This window comes from Aythya marila (genome assembly GCF_965140915.1).
Source record: "Aythya marila genome assembly, chromosome: 15".
Classification (NCBI taxonomy): domain Eukaryota; kingdom Metazoa; phylum Chordata; class Aves; order Anseriformes; family Anatidae; genus Aythya; species Aythya marila.
The window spans coordinates 8980965-9005219 of record NC_139056.1 but is presented as its reverse complement, the minus strand read 5'-3'; the positions used below and the strand labels follow the sequence as shown (position 1 = coordinate 9005219).

The window sequence follows — 24255 nt, the reverse complement described above, 5'->3', positions numbered from 1 at the left end:
TCCATGTGTTTTTATCGACTCCATTGTGTTTTCTAGTGTCTACAATAATCTAGTGAGTTTTGCATCACCCTTAGTCACGGATACATCAAATGAATGCTCAAGCCCAACATCAGCTGCTACATATCAACCAACCTTTGCTGCAGGTAATATTGAAGAAGTACAAATATTAGGAATTCCTATTAGAGAGGGAATTAACTTTTTATGAGGACTGCATTTCAAAATTTATTAGACTATATAAGCCTATAAAATTCATGTCATTCTGCACCATTTGGTCTTAGTCTTTGAGATCTGGATTTGTTCCACAAAGCCCAGAATACACAGAACCTGTTGTCATATATATAAACTGAACTACAATTCCTGTTGAAGTTATTAAAATGTATAGTGACTTGAGAATTAATCCTGACACCCAACAAATGTATTCGTGTCCAAAATAATTTAATTTCTTTGCAGTTATAAACATGAATAAACTTCCTCTGAAGTACATATTTCTTCCTGTTTAAAAACTTACTCTACTCTGAATATTTGGACTAAACACAAGTTCCTGACTTCTATCAAGAGCAATAACTCCATTTTAGAACTGTATAAAACAATCTAGTTTGAGAGGTTGAAAGATCCCATTAAAACATGCTTAATGAAAATGTTCTGCAGTAGAATAAAACCTCTTGTTTAATTCTGTAAAGTGGAAGAAATTATAAAATAAATTAGAAAATGATAAGAGGGAAGCGGTGCACAGTTTAAACTACACATATAAAGTGCATTTGTTTATGGTGAAGTATTGATAACTGCATTTGGTACACATTTAATTGTGCTTTTTTGTATCTAATATCTATTTTAAATGATTTATTAACTTCCTTCACAGCTGTACGTAGCAATACGGGGCAGAAAACTCAGCCAGAGGTGATGTCACAGAATGCAAGAAAGCTAATTCAGAAAAATCTTGCCACGTCAGCAGATACTCCTCCGAGCACAGTCCCAGGAACTGGCAAAAGTGTTGCCTGTAGTCCCAAAAAGACAGCCAGGGACCCTAAAACAGGAAAAGGTAAATAAAGGAGTACCGTGGGCAACAGCAGCAAAAACTCCTCAGTTGGCTTCTATGCAGGAATGTAAAATTGAATTCTATTTTGTGCCTTTAGCTGTGCAGGAAAGGAATTCATATGCTGTTAGCGTGTGGAAGAGAGTCAAAGCCAAGTTAGAGGGCCGAGATGTGGATCCCAACAGGAGAATGTCTGTTGCTGAACAGGTTAGTTGGAAAGTACCGGTCCTTGCTTTAAATATTTGATAGTAAGTATGTGTGTATGCATGATGAACTATGTCTTAAAGACTGAAATCCTTTTGTGGTCCCTTTAGAGATATTTAAATTTTATTTGGAATTTAAATGCTATTTAAATTCCAAAGCAAGTGAAGGTATGTTTTTCCCATGTATTGCTGCATTTTTATCCAATGTTTTTGTTTCCTGTATCAGATTTATATGATCTAATGAATCTGATAAAATGGTCTTTTGTACACGAGTAAGCTAACATTTGTTACATAGCTCTTGGTAACCAGTGAGTATCAGTTTTGTACAGCTGTGTGAAGGACAAGACTGATCTGTTCACAGGCATAACACAGCAATGCTTCTCTCTGAGAAGTTCTCAGAGGACCCATAGAATTGAGAATGTTGTGACTTTTCAGTATAGGGGTTATGAATGAGATGCTTGATCTCTTTTTGCTCCTCCAGTAGAAATTCTTATTTCTTATCTGGAATACAGAAAGTTATGTAAGTTTACAGCGACTATAGATTTTCTTACTGAAATTTTGTATTTGCAGGGGAAGAAATTTTACAGTAAATGTTAAGATGGCTTAAGCACTATAAAAAAAAAAAAGCATGTTTTAATTACTTGTTTGACCTTTTTAATAGGTTGACTTTGTGATTAAGGAAGCAACTAATCTAGATAACTTGGCTCAGCTGTATGAAGGTTGGACTGCCTGGGTATGAGTAGGGAGAAAGCAGATCAGTCTGGTTCAGCGAGGTCAGACATCCACCAGAATCAACTCGGCCTCAGGCATCCATAGCCGCACCACAGTCGGTGGTGATGCATACTGGGGCTTAATCTGAGGAAACCTAGGAAATCTCGGTGCACTGGGAAGTGAATCCTGCAGGATAGCTGCACTCAGGGATACGCTAAACACAATGGTCTGCAACCCCCAAGGTCAAGGGTGCACGTTCACCGCTTGAACAACACGGTTTGTCTTTCTGCTCTGGAAGAACTGCAAACGTGTCTGGGGGTTAGCTGCAGAAAGAAATCGGGATGCTACAAACCGCAGAGTGATTTGGAACTCAATTCCACCTGACCCTGTGAACAATTCAGGAAACACCGAACCCTGTTCAAAGAAAAACAGAAAAAATGGGGCCATGAAGAAATCACAGCAAGGAAGATTTGATGCATTCAGATTCTTGTTACTCCTGTTGCTTGGCAACAGTGCTGGTTGAGTTGACCAGTTAGTACGGAAAAAGGCTACAAAACGTAAACTTCAGAAATGGACTGAAAGCAAAGAGCTGTATATCAGAAATACGCTGCATTGGAAGAACTTCTGAGATAGAAGAAAAAGCCTTTGTTCTCTTCTCCCTTTCCTCTTTCCTTTCTTTCTTCCCTCCCAGCCTCTCCTTGCATACACCCCTCTTGGCTTATTCTTGTAGGTTAGGCGTACTTCCAATATACTTTTTATTTCAATCCTTCTACTTCACAGTTTAGTCAAATTAACAACTTAAATTTTGTTTGGTAAACAAATTTTCCAAAAGCACTGAAAATACGGAACATCAATGATTACTTATGAGTTGGATGGTCAAATGCAAAATGTAATTTTGGTTATTTTAAAGTCATTTCTGTGATTCTATTATGTACAGTTTCTCAAAATTGTCACTGTGCATTTAAAAGTAATGAATCCTACAGGCATTTGATTTAATGTGCACTTCCCTCTGCTTGCAGTGTACACTTTTTTGTAATTCAAATTGTCCCTCCAATCTCATTCTACTGTGATTGCTGTAGTTTCTTTCGTACGACGTAGCTAATCCAATGTAATCTTTACCTTTTTAAAAACCAGGATAGAGTATCTAGTAGAGTTTTACATTGTTGATGACAGATAAACAATAAAGTGATGTTCTGGTGGAGGTAGAGTGATACGCTTTTTACTTCACTTTCCTAATACTTTTAGTTCACACTTGTAAATTATAGTGCTTCAGTTCACAGGGGCATACATATAATCCAGGAAATGAAGGACTCTCCAATTTTTTGTTCAACCAGATCTGTAAAAATTTCTGCAAAGTAATTTTGCTTTGCCAGATTGCTTTTATAGATGGTTGTTCAATAATGCATCCATAGCGAATCTTCCACCAAGTTTTTTTCAAATCAGTTCTGCACACCAAGTGTGATTATGATCAGAAAAGTCTCTCTAAAAATGGCATCTTCTTAGATCTATGTCTTGCTTGTCTGAGAGTTGTCTAAAATACTTCTTGCTTCATTTTTTTTTAAGTGGGACACCTTTAGGAAAAGGCAACCTCTTTTTCTTACAGCAAATAAATCTAACAATTCAGTTACAACAACAAAATCTTACAGGTGCTGATAGCTAAAGCAGAAATCCACACTGGCATTCTCAACCAAGATAAATTTGCATAGCTATGTATGAAAAGTGTTTATCTTTTGTAAACTCTGTGAGTTCATTACAGACAGTTGCTGAAGAATGAGGTATGGGAAGATCCTTTATGCCATTTTAGTCACTTTTCAGAGTAAAAGCACACTTTAAATACAGCATTTTTTCAATCAAAATTTAAGTATTAAAGGATTTGAGCCAAGCTCACTACTGGCAACATATTCATTCAATTGAATGGATTTGCAGCAGTTCATCTGAGTAGAAAGTGTGGCTAGTTTCAGATAATACAAATTAACACCAGGCATAAGTAGTAGAAGAACTTGTATTATTTTCATTATTTGCACTATGCTGACTAACTGCTCTGCCTCCTCAGTAGGTCTTAGGATTCAATTTCTACTCTGTTGCCAATTTTTTGTGGATATGCACTTTGAAGTGTAAGAATTTTCAACAGACATATGGCCTTTTTTTTTTTTGCATTCTGATTGCCTGAATAACTCTAGGGAAGTCACAGGCTTTATATTTAACAATACCCTTGCAAATGCATTCCACTGTCCTGAACCCTCTGCCATGCCGAGTATTGCAAGAAAGAAGGTATTGGAATGTTGCCGTGAAGAACATTCATATGCAGAACAAGACACTTTACACTGTTGGTCCTTTTTTACTTTTTCTTCAGTTAAAAATGACCTTATGAACAATCTGTTTGGAGTACCGGAGTAACAAGAGTGTATTATACATGCTGTTTTATTTCTTGGAAGCTGGGGGGAAGGGAGGGGTAATGCACTCACCTGTGGCTCATGTATTATACCTCTGCTATCCAGAAATGAAACACTTGTGTGGAGATGGGTTCTTTACTGCGTAATTTAATAAAATTTTAAAAAATAAAATGTGTATTCATAATTTCCTTATGTCAAACTACTTGTGGTTTTGAAAGTTATGGGGGAGAATAAAATGCTTAATATAAAACAAATCCTAAATTAAAACAGGATTCTACAGAGACTTATATTTGCCTAGCTCACATTGAAGAGACACCTAAACACCTAACATGCTTAGAAGTTAGTGTGACTGTCAGCATTTGTGAGCTGCCATGTTCTTGGTGAAGGGTGACAATATGGCACACTGGTACAGACTTGGTTAAACCTAAAATTTTTCCAAGGAAAATGAGAAAATATCCTATAAGTTTTTGTAATGAAGTTTCTATAAAAGCGTTGGTGATGCTTGATGCCCACTTTACACTGTGCTTCCACCAGTCTGGCTGGGGAGCATTGGGCAGCAGGGCAGGACCCTATGCTCTGCTCAGTGCAGTGTGCTGGTGCAGCTCTGCTGTTTTGGGGCGGAAAGGGCACCCCGTGAGACTCACTGTCCCACCTGCCCCTCAGTCACGGAGAAGCACACAAGGAAATGGCATCTGCAGGGGTTCGCTTGAATGGGAGGAAAGTTTGGATGGGAAACTGATTCAGGTGCTGGCATGTGAAAGACTAGCTCGAAGACGATGAATCTGACAGTGGCATTAAAGATGATGGAAGTTCCTGTTTTTTTTCGGTGGTAAGTAGTTGTGTTTTTCAGTGAGAATCATACAGATGGGTGAAACCAGGAGCTGGATGGTTATATCAAATAGCTATGGAGGCTGCAAATGCTCCTAGGAATGGTAAAGGCAATGCATTATGCTTTCTGCTTGAGACCATGCTTTCTCAAATACTTTCATCAAAATGACTGTAGGCATCACTTGCTTTAGAAATTAGCTTTTGTGTGAGCTGTGCTGTGGTGCAATTATGGATTTTGAGAGTGGATTCCACCATTTCTTAGTGCAAAACAGTACACTAAGATATTCTTAGATTTTAATAACATGCAAATGAATTTGAAAGATGTTCAAAAATATCATGTATCTGTTCTTTATATACAATCTTGAGCAAATCCAAAGAGAACCTGGGAAAAGATCAAACAATTCAGTACAGGCACATGTTAAAGTAGATGGTACATCTGAGACGGTAGCCTGCTCTCTCTCCTTCATTTTTTCCTTTCCATGAAACTGGGGAGAAGGGCTGGAAAAGCACTGCAATTTTTGTGCCGGAAATAATTAAAAATGTGGTTTTTTTTTTTTTTTTTGCTCTCCGTTTGCCACTGCATTGCAGAGACTATGATTAAGCTCATAGCATGTGTGACTGTAACATTGAGGAAGCTGTGTCAGAAAAAAATACTTATATCCTAATGCCTTTCTCCCATGTCTGTTCTCATGCTGCACTGACCTAAAAAAAAATAAAATTGGTGGACAGGTGGCAATTACCCCAGCTGGGTCAGCTGCAGTTGTCAGAGCCGGGCAGCCTTCCTGTGTGGTAACCCAGGAATCCCCCCCGGGCGCGGTGCTGCCTCGCAGCCCTCCTGCTGCCCTGCTCGCTGCTGAGACACCCGTGGCCCTGCGCTGCCTCAGCAACGCGCCCCCCGCGTCCTAAGCCCCAAACCCGCCCTCGAGCCCTGTGTGCCGGGGAGAGGAGCCGCCCTTCTCGTGGTAGCACCACAGGGAACGGCCTCGGTGTGTGCCAGGGGAGGCTCAGGGTGGAAATGAGGAGACATTTCTGTCAGAAGGAGCGGGCAGCGCTGGGACGGGCTGCCCAGAGGTGGTCACCGTCCCTGGGGGCGTTCAAGGAGGGGTTGGGCGTGGTGCTTGGGGACACGGTCAGTGGGTGACACTGGTGGTAGGGGGTGGTTGGACCTCGGAGGGCTTTTCCAACCCTAATGACTCTATGAATTTTACGAAACCCCAAACCTTCCACTTATTTGCCTCTTAAAAACGACATTTCCGGCGCTCTGGGGGCAAAGATTTAAACTACAAACACGCGCCGAGCGCTGACAGCCCCTGAGCTGCCCCGCCTCCGGCAGAGCTCCCTCAGCGCCCCTCAGGCCGGGCCCCGCCCGCCGCCGCCGTCGCATTGCGACGGAGAGAAGGGAGGAGGCGCCCGCCCCGCGCGCTGATTGGTCAACCGCCTCGCTTCAAACCTCACCGCCCAACCGGCTGCGGCGTGGGTGCGGCGAGGGCTCGGCGATTGGCCCGCGCGGCGTTCGAGCTGGCCAATCGGGACGCGGACACGGTGCTGCGGCGGCTACAAAAGGCGGCGGGGGTGGCGGTGTGAGGAGGGCGGCACAAGATGGCGGAGGGCGACAACAACAGCGCCTACCAGCTGGTGAGGGGATGGGGCTGCCGGGCGAGAGTTGGTGGCGATCCCTGCCCTGCTCGGGGTGCTCGTGGTGCCGTTTAACGGCCGCGGCTGTGTTTGGGCTCCTTCGGCCGTCCCCTCAGCGCCGGGGCTGAGGGAGGGGGCAGCGGCCGGGCTGTTGGCTGGGGGAGCTGAAATGCTCCTAAGCTTAAAGAAACGCCTTTATGTCTGTAACTGTAAGCGTGGGTGCTGGAAAGGCATTAAAAAGCAAAAGGTGAAGAAGGGAAGCTTTCTAGAGCGTTATTTGTCTGCGTTTGTTGTTCCTCGCCTGGGAAGGGGTGAAGGAAACCCTTAGCAGCCTGGGGGTGGAAGGGAAGCCTGAGCTTCTGCAGGAAAAGTCTGCTTCGGATTCAAGTATCCTAGAGGAGCGGATGCCCTATTCACAACAGTTCACACTTATGGAAGCTTTTTTTAATTAAGGGAGGGGAGGGGGGGGAAACACCACTGTGCCAGATCCTGCCCATCAGGAGTGTTTAGGTGTTGACAGAAGCTGACTTGTGGTAGCCTGACCATGATCAATAACGCTCTTACCTCCTGGTATGCTTCCCATTAATTTTCTCTTGGTTGTGATAAATGCATACAGCTGGAGTTAGTAAAGCCAAACCAGCTTGTCATAAACTGATTTCTGGAGTAAAGCAGCTGTTTTGTATGAGGTTTTGTGTTTATAACACGAGGAAGATATAATGACTGAAGGGTATTCAGCAGTCTGTGAGATAGCTTTCTGATCTTTTTTTTTCTTTTTGCCCTGAAATGTGGTTTTCAAATAATTCAGATGGTGTGACAAAAGTAAACTATGCCTTACAGTGGTAGCTGCGCTCAGCTGTCCATATTTAGTGGTGTCAGGCCATTTAAGATAAGAGCAGCATGTGATTGAGAACTACATCTGCTCTATCTCTGCACAGCATATGTGCAGGTCTCCATGGCTTTTTACCCCTTACTGTGGGGGCAGTCAGCTCCATTTGTGTTTATGAGGATTTTGCAATCTGTGAGATCCATTGTCCCCCTGAGGGCAAACTATTAAGCCATGCTAAATGTGGCACACCTGAGGTGAACTGCTTAGTGAGCTGGTGCCAGGGCAGGCAGGGCCTCTCCGCAAAAGGTGCGTGGGGAGGAATACAGGAATAATATGGGAACAGCAGTTTAAAGGCTGCCTGGTCACTGTCGTGGGCAACTGGTAGGAAAACTTTCTCTTTGCATGCCAAGTGTGATCAGCTGGATAACTTTTCCATGCTGTACTTGAGTGTTTTCAACTATCTTCCATATAGTAAAATGTTAGTGTTGGACAGCATTTAGAAAACTGATTAACTGTGTTAGGGTTATCTTTGAAAATGCTGCAATGTGAGAGCTATTTAAAATATGTTTTCCTGATGTTGAAAATTAAAAGTTGAGGGGTTTTAGCTGGGCTTTAAAACTCGACTTTTCACTTAACTGAGGAAATATTCAAGGAGAACACCTTGATAAAATCTGTGAGGAGGTAGCATTTAGCCTGGGAAGATACACTATTACTTCCCTTCTACTGTGTCATAATTTAGCGTGTTATTAATAATTTAATTACTTGGATTCGTGGCTGGGGTCTCTGACATTTTCTTCAGCTACTTTGTGTGGGAACCAATCTGATTCTGATTAGTAATAACACTTTCTTCTCTTTTTTTTGTGTAGGCTGCGGAAACTGCTAGCTTGGAAGAGCAGTTGCAAGGATGGGGAGAAGTGATTTTGATGACTGATAAAATTCTTCGCTGGGAGAGAGCCTGGTTTCCTCTTGCGCTGATGAGTGTTGTTTCCTTTTCTTTCCTGTAAGTAGCTCATAGAGAGAGCATGAGCACTGCTCATGGCTAATAGCAAAACTGCTAAGAAAAGACTACAAAGATGTCTTAAAACAATCACATAGGAAGGCTCTTCGAGTTCTATTTCTGAATGCATGTAAACTTTGAAAAGAAAAACCCAGAACTGGGAACAGGAAGTAACACAAGTCACATCCTACTGGGGGGATGGTGCTTTCTGCAAAAGCTGTTTGGCAGGCGGAGTTGCTGTAGCTCTTCAGCATGCTCAGCTGTGTGCTGTTCACTGGTGTGTTCTGCTTGTCAGATCTGATCATCTTCTGGCCTTCTTCCCTAAGCCACCAGCAATACCATTATGGTCATAAGGAAAAACCTGCTTCCATAGGGCAAACTTTCCTTACTAGCTATTCTGTGTCTTTGCTGTGGTGTTTAGTGACAAATTCAGTTGGTTTTACACAACTTGGTCCTCCTAGATTCTATTTTCTCCTTTGAGAAAGGAAGAGAAGAGAATGACAGGCTGAATGCAGCATTGAGTCAAAGTGGGAGGATGTAACTTGTCGGGGGTACAAAATGGGCGTGCTGGAGGCCTGTCCATGCCTTTGTGTGACATGGTGGTAGTCAGGGTGGCTCCTACCTTGTACAGGTAAGTGTCCTGCAACCAGCTGGAGAGTTGCAGCTGCATGCGCTATTGGACTAAGGAAAAGAGGGCATGTACGAATGTCGAATAAGGTGAGGTAGGAACAGTGTCTTCTGGCTAATGCAAATTTTATGGCCCTCAAGAGAGGTGAGGAGGGTGGAAGTCAAATGAAACTGAAAAGTAATTTTGAAAAGTAATTGTAATTTTAAAAAGTTATGTGACTGCAGGAAATACCATGTTGAATAATAGTTGAAGGAAATAGAACAGCTTCAAATTCTTAATTGGTGCTGTATTGAAGACGAATGTTCAGCACAGCAGCACTGTGCCAGGTGTGTAGAAAGCTGGCCCTGCAGTGGTTTGTCTTTCTTCACTGTTCAAGAAGTTCTGCAAAGTGCAAATAAGTTACACAGGACTCAACTGAATGTTAACACGCTTATGAGAAAAGCTAGTTCTTGTCCACTACCTGTACAGCTGCATTTAAATGGTGGCAAACCTCATATATAAGAGCACAGCACTGTCCTGCTTGGAGGCTTGTGACTCCTTGTCTGAAACAGGTTTGGTTAGCTGTCGCAGGTGAGGCAGTAAATAGCAGCCTGGAGTGTATCTGGACCCTGTGATTTACTTAAGAACCAACAAGATGAGAGTTTTCACCCTAGCTAGTTGTTTCACGTGTTTCCTCACTCATCCCCATCCCAAACTCAACTTCTCAACTTCTGGGAGAGCAATAATGAACTTTTACTTGCAGTGAACTTCATATTGTGCTTTCTGTATTGCAGCACTTTATGTTCAAGTGCATTCAGAAAATTATATTTTGATCTTTTCATCTGAATTTCCTTGTAATGAAGTTGAAGTACAGTGCTTAAACCTCTTTTCATGAGTAAGATGAGCAAATTTGTCCAGCTTCAATTTTTTTCAAAGGGGTAGGTCTACTATTTGAAGTCCCTAGCCAATCTGTTGAGATGGCTGAATACATTGAGTGTTTATTGCTTTTTTTTTTTTTTTTTCCAGGATGATCTACTACTTGGATCCATCAGTTCTTTCAGGTGTCTCCTGTTTTGTTATGTTCCTCTGTCTGGCTGATTATCTTGTTCCTGCTCTTGCACCTAGGATCTTTGGCTCTAATAAATGGTAAGAAAAGCTCAAATTTAAATAGCTTGAGTGTAAAGGAATTATTAATTTTAGCAAAATGGGTATTTACCACTTCGCAAATGTCAAATGATTCCTATGTAGTCCTTGCAATTGACAATGTCGATAGTATATGAGGTGAGAACTCATGTAAAATGTCTTGCTTTTTTTTTTTTTTTGAAATGTAACTACTGCAATATGTCTTTATTGTTCCTGTTGAAGGCGTAGGGTGCATTCTTTGCGGTCCATTAGAGATTCTAGTTCTGCTAAAAATATGAAGGGGATTGTATTCTATGTTTGGAAAAAGTAGTAGCTGTAAATATGAAGATGAAGTAATGCCCAGGGATCTTAAGACTGATAATGTGATCATAAGTGATTGAAATAACTTCAAAGAAGGGCAGGGCTTATGAACACAGTACACTGGAGGTGAACCATATTTGAAATGGATTTTGTGTTTAAAAATTCCAGTCTGCTTTGACTAGTGGGTAAATGTTCTTGCCTAATGTACTAAAGGAATGCACATTGGTATTGAATAATTAAAAGCAGTGCTCTCCTGTTCTGAATAGGGGTGGTTCAGTGGTTCTTTCGGAGTTGATTTGAGAGACAATGCTCTATTAAAAATAGGGTACAAAATGAAGTGGGGCAAATGTCAGGATAAGTATCGGACAACTTTTCTTTCTGCTGGGAAATAGTATGAGATTTAAAAAAAAAAAATAGAGATGAAAACTTGGGTTCTTATTCCTGTCTTTTTTTTTTTTTTTTTAAAAAAAAAAAGGACTACAGAACAGCAGCAAAGATTTCATGAAATTTGCAGCAACCTGGTCAAGTCTCGTCGCCGAATTGTTGGCTGGTGGAAACGTCTCTTCACAATAAAGGAAGAGAAGCCTAAAATGGTAATGAGTTCTGGGAGTTGGTTTTAAATGATCTCTGCTTTGTTTAGTCCGAAGTTCTTTAGCAAGGAACATGTCTGAATAAACCAGTATTCTTGAAGCAGGAACCAATGATTCTGCCTGTGGCTTAATGCCAGTCACACATGCTAGTCAAACCCTGAGTGGCAGGATACCTGTCTTTAAAATTGCAATACTGCTTCAATTAGAAGCGTACTCTTGATCTTAAAATATAAATTGTGTTTCTTTGGATATTTCAGTTTTTAGAAACAGCCTGTAAAGACCACATTAAAATAGGTGTGTGTTCAGTTGCACACCATCTGCCTGAAAAACAAGACCTTAACATGTCAGTGTAAGTACAGGAGCTATGAAGTATACTGATGAGGATAAAGCTTCAGGTGCTGAGTGAAGCAGAAGTTTTACCAGTGGGGATAGCAAGGTGTGAGGGATAGAAAAGAGTTGCTTTACTGTAATAGTGATGGCCTGAAAATAAAAGGGAATGTACAGACAGTCTCTAATCACAATGCTAACAAGGCTGCGTGTATTGCATGGGCATGACCTGGGAACTTTAGCAGGTTTTAAACTTTGACATGTTGCTGAATGCTGAGGGGAAGGCGGAAAATTCCCAACAGATCTGTGGTTAACTGGTCTCTTTGCTTGTTTTAGTACTTCATGACCATGCTTTGTTCCCTTGCTGTGGTTGCCTGGATTGGACAGCAAGTTCACAACCTCTTTCTGACTTATCTCATTGGTAAGTGTGTAGTGTGCAAAGCGAAACTGAGTTTGTTAGCTTCCTAAAATGGTATGAGGCTGGTAGAAGTAAAACTTGATTATTTGTTGAGGGATTTTTTTTGGCTTGGGGTTTCATTTTTGTTTTTCAGCAGTTAGTGGGGCTTACAGGAAGTGAGGAATTGCAAGGTGACAGAAGCTTGTTAAAGGGTTAGTAAATAATTTTTGGTTTTGTTTCTCCAGTGAGTTTCTTGCTGCTGTTTCCTGGATTAAACCAGCATGGGATCATTACGAAGTATGTTGGAATGGCAAAAAGGGAGATAAACAAGCTTCTCAAGCACAAGGAAAAGAAAAATGAATGAAGACTTGACTGCTGTTTGCAAAGTTTCCTTGGAAAGAGTTTTGAGAATTAATGTATACATAAGATAATAGAAGTAGTATTGCTCACTGGCTTGCTTTTTTTTTTTTTTATTGGCTCCCTGATGAAGTCAAAATGTCACTAGCAGCTGCTCTGGGTTTCTCTCTTTTGCTGTCCAGGTTAAGGTTCTGCAGCCTGCAGCTATCTCATAGGAAGGATCCTGGCCTTTGCCATGCGGAGCTTTAGTCTTGTCAGCAAATGAAGAGGCCCCTTACAAAAATGCCCCATCCCGATTGTAGTGTGCGACAGCGTTCTCATAACCTGTAGCTTCACTGGTTAATGTCTTGTAGTTACAGCAAGTATGAAAGTTCTGGAAACTTCTTCTTGGAAGCTTGTTACTACTGAGCCTTGTGGAAGGGGCACAATTAGCTGGGTAGGAATGATCATAGCTGAGGGGGGGAGTACCCACATCTGGGGCAGAAGGTGAGCTAGTTGTCTGTTTGCTTTTCTGGCTGCATAGACCAGATCATCTGCTAGATTGGGGTCTGGATATATAAATTGTAGCTCTGTAGCTGTAGTGTAAACCTCAATTTATTGCACTGAGACTGTAGACAATGAGGTAAGGTGTGTTACCTTAACAGCTGATTGTTCTGAAACTGCTGTTGTCACAGAGCCATGTAGCATGTTTGGTCTTATGAATGTTGTCTGTACACCATATCACCCTGAACTTCTTAAGTTTGTCTGTTGTAAATAAGCCTGTCTAAGTTGTTTGTGCTTTTCTATGACCTCCCTCCTTTTTTAAAAACTGAACTTTTTTTCTTTGGAAAGCTAAAACCTGTGTTAATGCATTTTAAAAGTTTACTGTTTTAAAATGAACTCTTGGTGTATTGTACCTGTTGAATAGGCAAATACAGAGTAAGAAACTTCTTCCAGACTTGTTCTTTGACCATACAAAAAATCCCGTGTGTGCATCTGAGGAACTGGAGGAGGAAGTGGTGTTTGTGTCATGTGGCAGTCCTGTGCGTGGCTGCATCCTCCTGCAGCACCTCCCTGAGATCTGCACAGCTCCTGGCAGTGTGGGGCCAGCTCCTGCTGGAGGGGGGCGGGCTGTGAGGCTGTAACGCCACCTGTGGTTAATTAACACTGGTGGAAGCCCCCGGGGCTGTGGACAGTCAGGCTCAGGAAGTGAATCTTGGAGTAGATCTCAGCTGCAGAGATTCATTTGGGAAGTGCTCCGCTTAACTGGCACGAGCTGTTGGTGGAAGAAATGGGGCATGTCAAAAGGCAACGGGGGCCGGGTGCTGGGAGCCCTGCTGGCACCTCTGCCCCGTGCTGGGGCTGGCTCAGAGGGAGGCAGCTCCGTTACAGCAGGAGCCGTGCGTTCCTTTGGAGGTGTAAATTCCGGCGTGAACTCCCGCTGCAGCTTTGCCATGGGGATGCTGAAGGGCTGAGGGTGACGGTTTGTGTGCTGCCGGCGTGCGGGGCTCCCCTGGAGCTCGGGGGGAGCCGGGGGGAGCCGTGCTCCAGGAGCCTCCCCGTGCTTCGGCTGCGGGCAGGAGGAGCCCCGCGCCCTGCCCTGTGCCGCGTTCCAGGGCTGCCCCCTGCCCCCGCCCTCACGCAACGCCACCTCTTTTGCCCCTTCGGGGCCGCCGTAGCGGCAGCGTCCCGGTCGCCATGGGAACGCGAGAAGCCGCCTCGCCCCGGAAGCGCCTCCAGACCAATGGGGAGGGGCCGAGCCTCGCGCGCCGCTGCCTCCCGCCCGGGTCTCGCGGGCTCTCGCGAGATCTCTCCGGGCCGCTCTCGCCACCCCGCGGCCGCGGCCTTCCCATAACTCCGCGCGGCGCGCCCGGCCCCTTCCTTTTCCGCCATCTTGCGGCGCCGGTGAGTTGGGCGCCGCCGCCACCCCCGGCCGCCATCCGCCGCTCGCCGCCGCCATCCGCGCCCTGCCGCCGCCCCCGCCCGCCCCGCCGGGCCCCGGGGACTGCCCCCGACCCGCCCGGGCCGCTTTGAGCCGCCGCCGCCCCCGCCCGGCCCTCTGAGGAGCCCGCGGGGAGCCGGGGGGGGGTGCGGGAGGGCGCTGAGGGAGGCGGCGGAAGCGGGGCCGTGAGGGGAGGCCCGGGGCGGGCGGCGGGGGGGCGCGATCGGCTCCGGGGCCGGGGGGGGCTGCCCGGCTCCGGCCTGAAGCCGCGAGTGCGGCGGGAGTTGGCCCGCGGGGAGCGGCCCCTGGGTCTGGGGGCTGCCTGGGGGGCTGCGGCCGCGCTGGCTCGGTTGGGGGTGGCTCGGTGGGCATGGCACGGCTCGGGGCGCTTGTCCTCGTCCCTGGAGTGCAAGAACTGGTGCCCATGCTCCTGGGTGGAAGAGCCGCGCGTTACTGTCGTCCTGTAACTCCTTTGGTGGTGAGCAAGCTAAGCAGCGTCTAGCATGGTTAATGCCATGCATGGGCTGGTCCTTGAGTGGGGCTGATACTGCGTAACTGGGTTATAAAACCCCAAACGCTCACCTGGGAGAGATGTCACACGGATGACATGTCTTCGTGGTGGTCTTCACATCTTCACATGTGCTTACTGGTAAAGTTCAAGTTTAAACAACACTTTCCCAAGTTTTTCTTTCCCAAGATTTCCCAAGTTGTTACAGCAGCTGTGCATTCTTTTGAGCACACCTGAGTGTGTATTGATTTGCTTTTTTTGTTTCAGAATGCCTTTTGAGGTTTAGCACAACTTTTTTTTTTTTTTTTTTTTTTTTTTTGTCAGTCTTAGGTCTTTTAGATCTAAAATCAGCCTTAGAAAGGCATCCTTCTGTCAGTGTGGCCCTGATGGAAACCTGGTGTACGTAACTGGCTCTCTCCTTCCCCCCAGGCACCATGGTGCGCATGAACGTACTGGCCGATGCTCTCAAAAGCATCAACAATGCAGAGAAACGTGGGAAACGCCAAGTTCTCATCAGACCATGCTCCAAAGTAATCGTCCGGTTTTTAACTGTGATGATGAAACATGGTGAGTGGAGACCCCGCAGTGCTAATGTTGATCTGGTTCAGGGTTTCTGTCTGGTTTGCTTTAGTGACTGAGATTTTCAGGTAAACTTGAGCATCTTGTGGAGTTGATTTGGTTCTGTTCAGACTTTTCACAGTGAATTGGTGATAATTGTTGTTCTAAAATGATTATAAATTATGAACGTAGGCATGTTTCTAGGTGAGTGTGCTGTTAATTGTTTTTGAGGGGATAAGTTTATTGATTACTTCTTACATACTGTTACAGTATTCTTTATAAAGGAAGTCCAAACATTAGAACTACCACAAGTGTCCTTGTCCAGGACAAGTTCTGGAGAAGAAAACACCAAACCAACCACTATTTCAGATGGGTTCCACCTTTACAGAGTGTAACTAAAGACAGCAATTGATATTTGGGTGCAACTGAGCCATATCAGAGGCACACGTAAAGTAACTTAAAGCATAATTGCTAAAAACTTCTGGAATTTTGCGGATGCTGTAGTGTTACGGTGCTGTTTTTTTTTTTTTTTTGACTTAAGATGCTTGAAGTGAGTCAAGCAAGCTGTGCTGTATCTTGTTACCATGTTTTGATTTGTCCGTTTTCTGATCTTCTCTAGGTTACATTGGTGAATTTGAGATAATTGACGATCACAGAGCTGGGAAGATCGTTGTCAATCTCACAGGCAGACTCAACAAGGTAGGATTCATTTTCCTGAATTCACTTCTCTGGGGGGATGGTTAAATGAGGCTTTTTTGTTTGTCTGCTCCAATTCTGAATGAATTACTCGTGAGAAGAGGGTATTTAATTAAGTCCATGTAAACGAGAGTAATATCGGTGTTACCAGTAGTTATCAAATACTAAACTTTAGGTTCATAATAGTTCAGTTGGCTAATTACATTTCTGTTAAACACACCATGCCACATCTTTGTGCCACATCTTCGGGGAAGTCAGCTTGTAGGTACCATGTGTTTCTCTTAAGGACTTCCTTGCTATCTCGTGATTTCTCTTTATTTGATGCCGTAGTTATCTAGGAGACTTTTGTCATAGGAGAGAGCAACTGAGTTGCTTTCCAGTTGATGTTTAATACCTGTAAATGGTGAGAGCCAACCCCCCCTGCTGCTGCCAGATGAGCATTGCTTGTGGTTGAGAGAAAGGTAAATGTTACATTAATTAGTGCTTTGTGAATTCCTGGGGTGTACGAGGTACTTCTAGGTGTTTGGCATTTTTGTAATGCTTTTGACTTAAGATATTGAGTAGTTTTCTACTTCTGTGATGACATGCTGTGCGCCATTGTTTCTAGTTAAGCTATTTGAATGAGAGGTGGTTTTTAAGTAAAGAAAGCTAAAGTTAATTTGCAAAAACATGTTGAGGTCTGTTTCCATGATGAACAGATAATGCAGCTGAAAATTGCCTCGGTGTAGTGGCAAAGAATCTGACACAACCCCCATTTACTAGTTTTATGTGTCTGTCATAAAAATAATCTGTGTCAGATTAGAGAATAGTGTTTCTTGAACTCTTTCTGGACGATTTTGTAGCAGATCTTGCAGGGTGCAGCTGTATGTGATGTTTCTCTCAACAGCTGCAATAAGAGAACAGTTGTTTGGTTCAGGAAAATGTCCATCACTGCAGTAAGATGTCCTGTTTGGCTCTTGGAAGTTAAGAAAATTGGAGCCAGTGAGGTAACTAGAGGTGCTAGTCGTGGTTATGGTCAATAAGTAATACGATTAACTTGGCGATGCTGGTAACTTTGTGTGTGTTACTTTCTCCCTGTTTAAAACCTAGTGGTTTTTTTTTGTTCTGTTTTGTTTTGTTTTTTTGCTAACTCCATATGATGATTAGAAGTAGTCTGTCCTTGAATAATCTCAGTTTTTTGATGAAGTAGGATACTACTTAATCTTTAATGGTTTATAGCATGCTTTTGTGCTCTCCCAGGTCTAGTCATTAAATTGTTTAGCAGCAGTGTTGTGTCACTCTGTTTAGGCAAGAGGAAGGAGGTGAGGCTAAGGAAATAAAAGCTGAACTGTGAGACGTGGTTTCTCTGAGAGAAAGCTATTTCGTACTACAGTGATGATACATGCTTTTGATACTCTAATCTTTTGCTGCCAGAATATTTTAATTGCAGTTGTTTAATTCTTTCATATAATGAGTTAGAATGACAGGTGTACAAAATGCACTTTATACAGTTCTCCAGTTTATAATGGAATTCTGTTTTATAGTGTGGTGTAATCAGTCCCAGATTTGATGTTCAGCTGAAGGATTTGGAAAAGTGGCAGAACAACCTACTGCCTTCGCGTCAGTTTGGGTGAGTATGGAGAGGAGGTGAATCCGTGGCTGGCATATGTGAAACTGATTTTTTTTTTTTTTAAATTACACTTTGATACTGCCTGAGTTAGAGTCCTGTGATACTTGACTCATTAGTCTAAAAGGAGATAAGAGCCTAAAAATTCAACTTCCATACAAATACTCCTTTTAACCAGTTCTAAAGGGGCACTATGAACCAAGAACAGTTTTTTGTTTTGCTTGGCTTTGGTACATCCTGGTTTCACCACTTCTGTAGTTTACCAAGAAAACAAGATTTTTCTGTTGCTCATTTTAATTTTATGAATTGCTCTTTAGAGATGGGAGAGGAGTAAGGGAAGTCAGTAGATGACTGAGTTGCAGTAGGGTTGCAGTACTTTACACTTCCTGATTGTGTACAAGTTGAATAAGATATTAAGTGGTGCAAGACTCAATGAGTTTTGAACCTCTGAAACACAGATGTTACAGTATGTTTTTCCCTCCCCAAACTCACTAAGTCGAGAGTAATAAATTGCAGTAGCTCAGCCACTCTGCCCCATCAGAGGCAGGATTAACAGTTCCTTGTCATTTCTCTTCTTAAAGCTCTGGTGATAAGCTGCTTAGTTGAGCTGTACCTACATAGCTGACTAGCATGTGTTGTCATATGGAGATTTTTCAAGAGTATTTATAGAGTGGTAGGACAGGAGGTTTTCAAACACGAAGATGTTTGAAGTATGCTGATAATCCAAATGATGGCATTAGAAATGACTCAGGCTGCTTCAGTTGTCAGTCTGGGTCCAGATATTCATCTGCATCAGGCTGAGCAGTGTTCAAAACAGTGAGTGACAAAGCATTCAGAGCTGAGCTGTCTGGCACCATGGCAACTCTACCTGCTCCCAGGAAAAATGTCTATGAAATAGAAGAAGATTTTGTCTGAGAACTGTTACTTGCTACTGCTGAAACAGCTAACCTGACTTCTGGTAGGAACGTGTGAGTAAACCTCACTGGAGAACAGAAGGTTGTGGACGTGCTTTGTGTGTTTCGGAGTTGTGAGAGAAGTTCCTTTTTCATTGATAACATGATCTTAGCCATGTTAGGCTCTTACTGAAAGAATCAAATCTTACTATTGTAATACAAAAATGAAGTTAGTGCCATCAGCTCTGCATGAACACAGGACAAAACTGACAATAAACTGAATGTTTGTTCTTTCTTAATAGGTACATTGTTCTGACAACCTCAGCTGGCATCATGGACCATGAGGAGGCTAGGCGAAAACACACAGGAGGCAAAATCCTGGGATTCTTTTTCTAAAACTTGTAAAAGAGGTTACTAATAAATTGTTCAAATGGACTCTGGTCTTTCCACTTGGTATTTTAATGACTTGTAACGGTACCTGCAATAGTGCTTGTAACAGAAAGCTCTTCAACAGTGCTTAAGCTCTGCCTGTACTTCAAATGACACTTGGTTTCCACACATTCCTGGTTACAGCTTTAGTTTCTGTTAATGATACAACAAACTTCTAATAGTTACCATTTGTTTTTGATGACGGCTACAGGTAGTTGTGCAGAATATCAGTAGAGAAATTATTGTGTTAAACTGTACTTTGATACCCGCTGGTGAGATCACCTCTTAGCTCTTAGATACGTGGGTCACCACAGTTACAAAAGTGCAACTCCAAAGCTTCACTTTTTGGCCAAATAATAGAAGATTCCTTGCCAGAAACTATTTACTGCTTGAGGTTTAAGATTATGTATTAAGTTACAAGATGTAGGGTTGTGGAGTAGTTAGATGACTGAAGTTTGACTTTAGATCACAGAATTCTTAAATCATACGGTGTTAAAGAGTAATTAAGGTATAAGGGTGAATTGTTCCTTTCCCTTTGTGTTTCTGGTTCGATAGTCCTTTGAAACATCAGAATTTGGGCAGGACAGTTGCTGTGCAGCTGCTTTGCATGATTGCAAAAAAATGGGATTTCTGTAAGTCACTTGTCATAGTGAGGAAGAAAGTGTGTTTTGTATGGAATGAGTTGTTTGTCTTCATTTTAAGTGTGTGATGTGTGACAGCGTAGTGTGCTTGATACAGAAATACCAGCAAACTTCCTTAAAAGCAGCACACGCAGCAGATGAGTGCTGCTGAAGAGCTGCTTGCAGATGGTAGAGAATGGGAAGCAGGCTTCTTCAACAACAGTTGGAAATCTGTGCCTTATTTTGCTTTCTTGGAGTGTTTGTTAGGAATGCTCATATTGAAACATAGCAAGCCTGTTTCAACAGCTTAGAACAACTTGAATTTGTGGTTCTTGATAGAAACCATTGGACACAATTTTCCTTCTTGATAAGTTCTGGTCAGGAGTACAATTCCTTGGGTAGATGTACTGTGCCTTGAAGGCAATGCTTCCTCACAAAGCTTTCAGAGAGGCTTGGGATGGAAGCAACTGCTTGTAGGCACAACCCTTTAAACTCTATAGTTTGTAACTACGTAACCTATTTCAAATTAGTCTTATTTTTTTTGTTGTTTTTTACAGAGGAGAGGAGGATGTGATGGCTGGCTGATGAACAAACTGGTCTCAATTCTTCCCAGGCAATCATACAATCTTGCCTAATGTGGATCTTTGAGGAACAAGAAGCTAGCAAGTGAACTGCAAAAGCATGCTTACAATAGTAGCATGGTGTACACTAGTGTCCTGTAGTAGGGGCTTGCAACTGACCTGAGAAGAGCAGGGAAATGATTAAAAAGGCCGGTTTTCCTGCTTTGTCTGTCACATTCAGCTAAAGGTCGCAAAGTCTGAATTCCAGATGGCATCAGAACACACAGATGTGATCAGTATGGTTCTTGGTTTAACTTGCGACAAATTTGCTTAGCTGAAGATATTACAGAGTTGTTACAAAGGAAAAAAATACACTTGGTCCTTTTTATTGCAAAATCAAACTATTTTGGTACTTCTTTGTTGTCTCAGCACCCACAGCAGGGGTACTTCTGCAGTATTGACTGCACATACAAGCTGAGCTGTTAGGTTTCTTGCTTAAAGTAACCCTGAAAATCTTACCCAGATTCTTCTGTTCCTGTTTATAAAATCTTGATTTGTATCAGGCCCGAAGAGAACAAATGTTCCTGACCCCTGATGAAAGAAGATCAGAGATGCATCAAGAAGGCTTCCTTCAGAGGAATTTGCTAGGGCTTCAAGTTCCTCGAAGGACATGCTAGAAGGTGTCCTGCCCATGGCAAGGTGGTTGGAAATAGGTGACTTTTAACGTCCTTTCCAACCCAGCCCCTTTATGATGGTTCTGTGATTCCCTGACATTCATGTTTTAAACCAATTAGTGACAACACATGAGTTTTTCTGAACAATTTTACCTGTGTTTATGTGCTTTGCTACTGCACAAGTACACTCACTGTTAGGACCCCAGCACGGAGACTTCTGAAGCAAGAGTGTTTCTAATACCCTCAGCTGACCAATCTGTGTTAACTTCTTCCACAGGCCAGCGCAACTCCTATTATTTAGAACTAGAAAATGGAAATGAAAGCTCCAGTATGAACAGAAAGACTTGCAGGGAAGCATGCAGCAGCAGATGCAACTTTTCCTCAGTGTATCAAATGAAGGTAATTAAATTATATGCTGAGTTGCCACATGTGGAAGCTTATGCAGCTGGTCTGAGTTCCTAAGATGTTCTCTGAGTACATTGCCTGCAGCTCTTTGGTGAGAGTTCTCTGCCCCTGGGTGATGACTGCTGGCTGGGGTCCAGGAAACTTCTCAAGTGGGGTTCAGGCGCTGACACCAGGATTGTGACGTGCCCTGGAATGCAGCTGCTTTATGTGGGTTGGCAGAAATTCTCATTTCAGGTGTTTAAAACCTGAAAGTGGTATCTTAAGCCTCAGTGATGTTTTCTGAGCTGAGGCTGCATGCCTTGGGAAAGCAGTGTTTGTAGGTAAAAGTTCATTGTCCTTTGGGGTAACAGAAGCATTAGCAGAGAGGTGACAGGTAGCATGGCACAAACCCGAAAGTTCAGTACAGGTCACAACTGGCAGTGAAAGCAAAGCGTTAATTCGAGAGAAGGTGTTTGGTACCTACGGAGTGGAAGGAGATGCTGATGGAGGAGACTCTGGTGGGACAGATGCAGTCGACTTTCGTATGGGGAAAACTGGCAGAGTGAGTGACAGCTGCAGAAAGTGCATGTGCTGCAAGCCCCTTTCTTAACAGTTTTACTTCTGGTGCTGCCCTGGCTATCTGTAAGCGTTTGTTTCACCTCCATGCCCTCAAGATGTAGAGAGAGGTCTTAGCCTTTTGGCTAGAGTGCTGCTTCTACTTGCTAAGCCCAAACTCAACGCCAAGCTCTGTGTGAGCAGGACAGCAGAGTGCCTGCTTGCCCAGCTGTTGTGCCGCGGGAGAGGCTGCTGCTGCGTTGCAGACAGCGCGTGACAACGTTGTGCTGCCTGTGGTGCCTCCTTGTCTGCTCTGCTCGCCTCACCACAAGGTAAGTAAGCAGCAGCAGCCTGAGCCCCACGTGGTGATCTGGGGTCAGAAGTTGGTCTGAGTTAGGAAAACTGCTTACTAAGGGGGGTAGTTGGGAGAGGGTTGGTGATCCATCACCCGTACAGCCCAGCCACGCTCGTGCTGTCAGATACATGATCAGTGTTTCCTGATGCTGATTGCTGTTTCCTGTTCTGCTGCTGTTTAAGAACAGAATAAAACATGTTTGAACAGCCTGCCGTGCATTAAGAGAAATACATCGTTGTTGTTGCAGTGGGAAGTTGTCAACAGATGGCAGCATCTGCCTTTGTATCACTGGAGTCTTTGAAGGCAGTTTGTCCTGAGAGGAGTCCTAAGAGGGCTTTGGTGTTGCTGCCAGCCTCTACTCTGTACAGAGCTAAATATCCAGGCCTGTACTCGGGTTTACAAAGAAATGTATTCTTTTTAATGCAACAGAGCCTAATTTAAGATAATATGAGAGATAAGTATGGACCTTAAAAATCCTGCACCAGGTTAAACCCTTGTGTGTGACATAAGTTCACTGAAATGCCCTCTCTCCTCTGTGTCCCTTGTGTTTGTTTTCTGCAACAGGTAATTCGGTCAGCTCAGTTGAGCGGAGCGTGGGTGTTCTGTTTCTCAAACTTGTGTGTCAATTATTTGCACAGAAATGCAAGCAGTAATTAAACCTCGATCATGGATGTCTGCAGTTATTTTAGTGACTCTTTTACGCCTATTGGAGCTGAGACAAAACCTAGCAGTGACAGACAAGTACGCATGTTGCTACACTACCAAAAGTAGGGAGAGAAAATGGGTTGAAATAACAAATGAGGCTTTATAACTTGCCTCAGCAGATTTGGCACCGAGTAGTAATTTTGTGGCAGTGAAAGAGTCAGAAGTTGCTTGTGGTTGGTGTGGGGAGCACCAAGTGAAGGGTGCAGGAACAGGGTGCAGTGCTGGGCACGTCGTGGAGATGTGCAGGAGAACCTGATGGGGGAGTAGAGGGGGCTCTGTTTATCTCTGAAGGGCCTGGGAGCTGTCGTGGAGGGGATGCTTCAGAGGTGGTGGATGGTGGCTGCAGCTGGAGTAAGCAGCAGAAAACATTGAAGGCTGCTCATGATAGTCTTCAGTTTTAGAGTTTGGTCAGTGAGGAGGGCTTTTAAGACGCACCAGGAGGCAAAAGCACAGGGGTCTCAAAACGGAGGCAGCTTTTCCTGTGTATAGGGGCTTGTTTTGTCTGGGTCAGTGATCTCCAGAACCAGCTGCTTGAACATCAGGAGGGTTTTTCATCCCCTATTGTACAGGCTGCAGCTAACAGTGGTAGCTTTTCCTGCTCATTTGTGTTGTTTGAGTGTCTGGGCCTGTTCCTGGGAAGGCTGGGAGGCACCGCCGTTAGCTGGAGAAGGGCGGGATTGTTGTGTCTATTAGAAACAGATGGGACCGCACGTTGTGAGAGTTTGTGATACAACTCGGTGCTGTGCGTGTGGTTAGGATGTGCGCTTTGCTTGGATGCTTTAAAAACAACAGTGAAAAAATGTCTTTGGGGCTTCTTTTTCCCCATGCCTTACCTGGAGTGAAAGGATGAGCAGATACTTGATTAACAACCAAACTGCAACCTGGAAAAATGCAATACTTGTGATGTGACAGTACTTTCATCAAGCTCAGCCTGTGTAGCACCGGTTTCAGCTGGCCTCTGATGCTTCCGCAGGGCTGACTCCTTGGTGTGCCAGTTCTCCTGAAGCATGGAAATGGGGTTACTTCGCCACCTGCCGCACATTCCAGCTGCAGTTTTACTGAGGTTGGAGGAAGGAAAACAGCAGGCCAAAAATGCACACCACATTAAATTAGGGAAAATAAAACTTATGTCGTTAGGATAATTGTTTCACCTTCTAAAATCTGATTTGGGAAGTAAGTCCAGAAGAGACACTCGGTTACCTTCTCTGACTTTGTGTAACAAAGGCACCAGACCTCATCCCTGTTGAATTTTACCCCATTTGGTGCTGTCCAGGTGTGAGTACGATCAGGAAGATAGTGTAGTGGTGAAGCCACCTTCACAAGCAGAGCAAAGCTACAAGAATTACTCACAAAAAGCTTCAAGCAAGTTAAAACCCCTTTATGAAAGTCTTGTACGTGCTGATGACAAGTTTCAGTCTAACAAGGTAATCAAAGATTGCTTTCT

General features: G+C 43.6%; 3 protein-coding genes across 5 annotated transcripts in view; all 3 read left to right on the top strand.

Annotated features, from left to right (window-relative positions):
- The window catches only part of SMG1 (SMG1 nonsense mediated mRNA decay associated PI3K related kinase), a 66476-nt gene extending 62003 nt beyond the window's left edge, over positions 1–4473 (top strand). For all 3 annotated transcript variants that reach the window (XM_082772119.1, XM_082772121.1, XM_082772120.1), the window contains 4 exons: positions 37–143; positions 860–1039; positions 1134–1240; positions 1898–4473. In XM_082772119.1, the coding sequence (XP_082628245.1) occupies positions 37–143; positions 860–1039; positions 1134–1240; positions 1898–1975 (472 nt within the window). In that variant the 3' untranslated portion in view covers positions 1976–4473. The remainder of the gene's footprint in view (positions 1–36; positions 144–859; positions 1040–1133; positions 1241–1897) is intronic.
- A 2252-nt stretch (positions 4474–6725) lies between these two features.
- On the top strand, positions 6726–13271 carry ARL6IP1 (ARL6 interacting reticulophagy regulator 1). The gene is made up of 6 exons (XM_082772065.1): positions 6726–6803; positions 8496–8629; positions 10260–10379; positions 11152–11269; positions 11930–12014; positions 12236–13271. Exons 1-6 carry the CDS (start codon positions 6768–6770, stop codon positions 12352–12354), a joined length of 612 nt encoding a protein of 203 aa, XP_082628191.1. The 5' UTR covers positions 6726–6767; the 3' UTR covers positions 12355–13271.
- Positions 13272–14162: 891 nt separating this feature from the next.
- Positions 14163–18964, top strand: RPS15A (ribosomal protein S15a). The gene is made up of 5 exons (XM_082772885.1): positions 14163–14231; positions 15206–15343; positions 15954–16033; positions 17554–17639; positions 18832–18964. The coding sequence occupies exons 2-5, from the start codon at positions 15211–15213 to the stop codon at positions 18923–18925; spliced, it is 393 nt and encodes a 130-aa protein (XP_082629011.1). The 5' UTR covers positions 14163–14231; positions 15206–15210; the 3' UTR covers positions 18926–18964.
- Positions 18965–24255: the final 5291 nt, after the last annotated feature.

Bases quoted from the DNA above. Each gene is read 5' to 3' on its own strand.
- ARL6IP1 (XM_082772065.1), top strand. From the start codon at position 6,768: ATGGCGGAGGGCGACAACAACAGCGCCTACCAGCTG. The intron at 8,630-10,259 runs GTAAGTAGCTCA...TTTTTTTTCCAG, and splicing joins GTTGTTTCCTTTTCTTTCCT to GATGATCTACTACTTGGATC. The intron at 10,380-11,151 runs GTAAGAAAAGCT...AAAAAAAAAAAG, and splicing joins ATCTTTGGCTCTAATAAATG to GACTACAGAACAGCAGCAAA.
- RPS15A (XM_082772885.1), top strand. From the start codon at position 15,211: ATGGTGCGCATGAACGTACTGGCCGATGCTCTCAAAAGCATCAACAAT. The intron at 16,034-17,553 runs GTAGGATTCATT...TCTGTTTTATAG, and splicing joins TCACAGGCAGACTCAACAAG to TGTGGTGTAATCAGTCCCAG. The intron at 17,640-18,831 runs GTGAGTATGGAG...CTTTCTTAATAG, and splicing joins CTGCCTTCGCGTCAGTTTGG to GTACATTGTTCTGACAACCT.